At 42.9% G+C, this 6,121-nt stretch overlaps 1 protein-coding gene across 1 annotated transcript in view; it reads left to right on the forward strand.

The window, feature by feature from the left end:
- NUGGC (nuclear GTPase, germinal center associated) overlaps nt 1–811 on the forward strand; it is a 38,532-nt gene extending 37,721 nt beyond the window's left edge. Inside the window, exon 19 of the mRNA XM_014548462.1 lies at nt 531–811. Within this exon, the coding sequence (XP_014403948.1) occupies nt 531–670 (140 nt within the window). The 3' untranslated portion in view covers nt 671–811. The remainder of the gene's footprint in view (nt 1–530) is intronic.
- The last annotated feature ends 5,310 nt before the right edge of the window (nt 812–6,121 follow it).

A 6,121-nucleotide genomic window follows, 5' to 3' on the forward strand; every position in this document is an offset into this window, starting at 1 on the left:
CTAGACCAGTGATGGCGAACCTTTTGAGCTCGGTGTGTCAGCATTTTGAAAAACCCTAACTTAACTCTGGTGCCGTGTCACATATAGAAATTTTTTGATATTTGCAACCATAGTAAAACAAAGACTTATATTTTTGATATTTATTTTATATATTTAAATGCCATTTAACAGAGAAAAATCAACCCAAAAAAATGACTTCGCATGTCACCTCTGACACGCGTGTCATAGGTTCACCATCACTGCCCTAGACCCAGGGCTAGCCCAGGCCTGTTTTCCGGGTAAGATTTGTTATTTGGCGGTGGCTCCTATGCTGAGATGAGTCTGGCGGTAGGAGCAAGAACGCTGGGTTTGGTCAGGTTATCTGTAAAAAACAAACCTACTGGACGATCTGATTTTCAGGCTTTAACCCAGACCCTCACATTCTGGGACCAGTGACTCAGGTCGTAACATGATTCTCAGGGGATCTGTTTGCCGGGGACGTTTCTGAAAAGGACGCTAACTCCCGCTGTGTGCTTTCTGCTCCTCCGCAGATGTCAAAAGTGAATACAAGGAGATGGAAAAGCTGCACAGGAGCCTGCGGGAGGTTGCCGAGAACGCAGTGCTCCGGAGAGGCATGCAAGACTTCCTCCTGAGAATGTCCCCCATCAAAGCTGGCCCCCCCAGAACATAAATTTAATTCTTGGCACCAAGTGGACGAGAAACAGCCCTGGAGCCAAATAATGAGAATTACTTCTGTTTTGTAAAATCTAATAAAAACCATCTCCCAACTGTTTGGGATTTAAATACACTATAAAACTCAACGGATGGTTACTGGTGGCAGAAGTGGATGACTGAGCAACCTCATTTCATTTTGATTCCATAGCCAAAGAGTCATCTTGACTCCTTCGTGGGGTTCTAAAGCTTTAGGGACAAGAAACTTGTGTTTCACCCAAGAAAAAAATATCTGAACACTGAAAAAATGTAAATATTATGGGTAAAACCATTGCAAAATAAATTTTTGGGGACTCCATTTTATTGACCATTTTAATACTGATGAGACTTTTGGGTAAGGAGGTAACACTGGAAGCAACATGGGTTTGAGAATCGACCCGACAAGAGACCTGGCTTTGTCACCTCTCAGGAGTGTTCATTAGAGTCGGGGCTTCTCAAACATTTTGATCTCAGGCTCCTATGCTCTTAAAAATTATTATAATTTATGTGAGTTTTACCTATTGCTACTATAGTCAAAATTAAAAGTGATCAAAGTTGTAAATAATTATTTACTGATCTATTTGAAAGTTACAATAATAAGCCTATTATATGTTCATATAAATAACATGTTTTATGGGGAAAAAAACTTTCAAAATAAAATTATTGAGAAGAGTGCCATTATTTGACACGTTTGCCAATCTCTTTATTCTCTGACTTAATGGAAGACAGCTGGACTCTCTTGTTTGTTTCTGCATTTAGTTTGCCACAATATATCTTTTTGGTTGCTGTATATAAAGAAAATACAGTCTCATACTGATATAGAGTGGGAATACAGAAGAGTATTTTCATAGCCTTTTCAAATAGTTACTGGGTAGTCTTTAATAATATGACCATTTTGACAGGCGGTTGTTTCTTAAATGTTAGTTGTCATGTGGATTCTGAAACCATATTGGTGAACTATTTTAAAATTTTAATTTAATTTTTTCCGTGACCATGACTCTATGCCCTCTACCACCTCACCCATCCCTCTCCACCCCTATGTCCATGATTGGTGAGTTTTTTAAATATTCTGTCATATTAAAATATGCTTCTATCTCATACTTTCAGTGTATCTTTTACATGATTTTGTGGCATCAGGCATTGGTCATTTTGAAAATATTTTTCATTGAGTCAAGCAGGTCTTCCAAAATGTTGACAAGTTATCTTCATAATAACAAAAAATCACATTTGTTAAAATCTCTACCAAAGTCATCAGGAAGGTCTTGAAGTTTTGGGAATCTGCCAACTTCATGATAGAGGATACAAGTTCTACAAAATTCCATGCCCCCCCCCCCAGAATCTTATCTTATGATTGGCAACAAATATTGTCAATTGTTTTTTTTCTGAAGGTACAGATCATTGTGTTAACTATTGAGAAAATATCCACCAGATAACCAAGTGTGATTAACCATAGTTTACCTGCCAATAGTTATTTCAAGTGAAAATAATGTTGTGGGGAAAGAAATGTCAAGTGGAACTCACAACGCAATCATACAAATGCTTGTCCTTGAGATACTTTACATCCCTGTGACTATTTTTTTTGTAACAGCCAATTTTTTTTTATCCTTTCCCTTTTTCATCCCTCCCCCCTAGACCTCCTCCATCTGGTGACCATAACTTTGTTATCTGTATCTATGAGTCTGTAAAGAAATTTGCCTTACATATACAGTAAAGTCACAGTAGGTTTGAAGTGAAAGCATGGAAAACATATACTTGTCAACTCTAATCTAAAGAAAGCCAGAGTTGCTGTATTAATATCAGACAAAGTTCAGAGCAAGGAATATTTCCAGAGATAAAGAGAGTCATTGCATGGATCGAGCAGTTCATTCATCAAGAGGACACAACAATCCTAGTTATGCTACTAATAAAAAAAAGTTTCACAAAATTCACAAAGCAAAAGCTGATAGAACTGAAAGGAGAAATAGCCAATTCCATATTTATACTTGGATGCATGGACAGAGCAGTTCATTCATCAAGAGGACACGACAATCCTAGTTATGCTACTAATAAAAAAAAAAGTGTCACAAAATTCACAAAGCAAAAGCTGATAGAACCGAAAGGAGAAATAGCCAATTCCATATTTATACTTGGAAACTTCAACACCCCTTCTCGATAATTGATAGGACAAGTAGAGAAACTCAGAAAGAGCATAGAAGACTGGAACAACATGCCAACCAACTTTATAAACTAATATTGATAGAACGCTCAGCAGAGCATCAGCGTACAAATCCATCTCTAGTGTACTTGGAACATTTACCGAGGCAGACCATATCCTGAGCCACAAAACAAGTCTTCATCATCGCACAAGTGCTGAAATCGTACAGCGTCTATTCTCTGACCACCATGAAATTAAATTAGAAATCAATAACAGAAAGAAATCTGGGAAATCTCCAAATAGTTGGAAAGTAAGCAACACACTTCTACATAACCCAGAGGCCAAATGAGGGCTGTGGACTACCATCCTGTTGGGTTTATGGCTCTCTCCTCCAAATCTTTGTTTTGCTCAAATGAAATTACCCTGTTGCTATCAGGAGCCGTGGCGCTAACTCCAGCCAAAGCAGAGAAGGTTCCTAAGAGCTGGCGCTGGCAGGGGGGCTGTTTGTTAACTGCCTGAAGAATGTAACCCAGTGCTGCAGAGCAGAACAAATGGGGAAGGAGCTGGGGTAGAGTCTGAGCCCTGGTGAGAGGCACAGGCTGACACTAACATGGATTCAGGAGAGCAAGGCGGACTGATGCCAGAAGGGAAGGAGATGCTCGAACGCCCAGCGCAGAATCAAGGGGCACATGGGAGGCTTTTCAGGAGGTTAACGTCCGTGAGCAAGAGTCTCGTGCAGTGTTCCCACGGACGCCAACACGGCTTCTACTCACAACAGAGCCATCTTCCAGGGAAGTGAGGACTGGCTAGAGTTAGGCAGGGAACTCCATCAGAGACTGGGTTCAGGTGAATCCCTCCACAGTTACTGACAATCGCCATAAATGGTGGCTCTAATCCATTAAAACGATTACATTTTAGCCAATTAGCTCTACTTAAGAAAGCAGAGAAATGATCATTTTAGCTGGCATACCGCGCAACTTGCAAAAATAAAAACTTGTGTGTCTCAGAGGGAAGGGGGAGTTGGGTAGATGGGTGGGAAGAAATTAACCAAAGAACTCATATGCATATATGCATAACCCATGGACACAGAGAACAGGGTGGTGAAGGCCAGGGGCGGAGATGGGCTAGAAGAGGTCAATGGGGGGAGAAAGGCGACATATGTAATACTTCCAACAATAAAGATTAAACACACACACACTTGAGTGTGTTAATGACAAAAGGGAATGTGTTGTCTGCGAAGCACTGCATTCCCTGCCGCCGCCGGATAAATGAGGCGTCATTATCAAAATTCAGCGACATCAGCATCACCACGTCACAGGGACAATTGAGAAGAGACCGCTCACTTTCTCTGGAAGCATCATCCCACGCGGCAACCCACTGACCTGCGGTTCAGCGTTTCTTTCACGTCTCTCCCCATTCCAGAGGAATTACCCAGGACAGTATGAATTTGCACCAGTTTGTCTTCAGTCTAAGTTATGTCATAATCCAATTGCCTCCCGTCCCTCTTCCCAACCACACAGTTTAATCTGATTAGGGACAAAGAGAAAATTGATGATGATCCATGAAATCTGGATAAGACCGTGTTCTAGATACCCTCCAAGATAAAAAACCACTCCAAATATTTTAAAATCTTGCTGCATAGTTTATAGAAAAGTCCCTTCAGTTATTTCCTCCTTGGAAGAAACATATGGGATATTGCTGCTGGAAAGGGGGCCAATTATGTGACCAGGATGTTTGTCTTTTGGCATCATGTGGAGGAAAAGGCAGCTTTTGCCTTGAGCTAGAAGACAAAAAAAGCTGTGTATAGCTGGTAGGAGGAAAGCTGATGACTACTGCCTGGGAGACAAAGTCCAAGGCAACTGATTCTCATATTCTCTCTCCCTCTCTCCTTCCCCCACCTCTCTCAAATCAAAAGCTGTAGGAGAAAGAAGTTTTTGAAAACCTGGTAGACCTCACCAGCATGGTTCAGCGGTTGAGCATCAACTTATGAAACAGGAGGTCATGATTCGATTCCTGGTCAGGGCACATGCCTGGGTTGCAGGCTTGATCCCAGTGTGGGGCATGCAGGAGGCAGCCAGTCAATGATTCTCTCTCATCATTGATGTTTCTATCTCCCCCTCTCCCTTCCTCTCTGAAATCAATAAACATATATTTAAAAGAGAAGAAAACCTGGTAGAATTGTGGGAACTACGGATCTACCTGTGTCAGAGAAAGAATCAAGGGCAAGTTAAACATTCCTGCTCACGCCCAGATGGGCACGCCAACCGTGGGTAGCAGTAATTGATGACAATGAAGGGTTGTATTTGGGCATGTATTTCTTTACACCTGAGACTCTTTTATTAGACTATTCGGTGCTTATTATTTTGATAATAGATGTCTCCCCCAAGGCCATCTACCTGGAGAGGTGAGCTTCTCCAGTGACTAGATTCTGAAAATGCACACATCTCCGCACTGCCCATCCCGCCCTTACAATATCATCAATCCTTTCCCTTTCGGAGTGGAGGGAGTCTCGGTTATTCTGAAAACAAGGGCACCTTTGGAGGCCTCCATTGTTTCTTTTTGGATGTGGCGAAGGCCAGTGCTGGGAAGTTTCGTGTGCACGTGCCAGTCACCAGAAAGTCTTGCTGAAAGGCAGGTTCTGATTCAGCAGGGCTGGGGTCGGGGCTGGAGATGCTGCCCTTGCATCCGTGGACCCTTCTTTGGGGAGCAGAGGTAACGATAAATCGAGACTCTGGCTACAGGTCCTGCCCCTTCGGCCTGGGATGCCTGCACCGTGACTTCAGCTCTTCGGACCACAGCCTTCTCATCTCCAAAATGAGGTTAATAATGCTGTCACTGTACTCAAAGGTCCCTTCCAGCTCTCACATTCTACGAGACTAACCTGAAGTTTGTCGGAGGGGTAGAGCACTGTGTCCCAAATGACACAGAGACTGGATGACAACATAGGAAGGAAGCAGCCGGTGTCAGGGCAATGCAGCTCCCAGGGTGCAACTCCCAGCAAATACCATGTGAATGGCACCCCCTGGATTTGTACAATGGAGCAGCCCTGGGGGTACCAGGCACACCTTTCTATCTACATCTATTCCTCTACCTACGTTGAGTTCCTGCAAAAGTTCCTTCCCATGTAGAGCTCATTGGCAATTTTAAGAGAATTGCTGTTTGCTTGAAGGATCAATCTCCTTCCAACAGCCCACCAATGGCAGGTCCCCTGGCTCCCACAGAAGTACCCTTCCCCCTTCCATCAGAAAAGATGAGGCACAAGAGGGCCTGGTGCCTGGAAGGGAACACTTGGGAGTG

The sequence above is a fragment of the Myotis brandtii genome, unplaced genomic scaffold (assembly GCF_000412655.1).
Source record: "Myotis brandtii unplaced genomic scaffold, ASM41265v1 scaffold1148, whole genome shotgun sequence".
Taxonomy (NCBI): domain Eukaryota; kingdom Metazoa; phylum Chordata; class Mammalia; order Chiroptera; family Vespertilionidae; genus Myotis; species Myotis brandtii.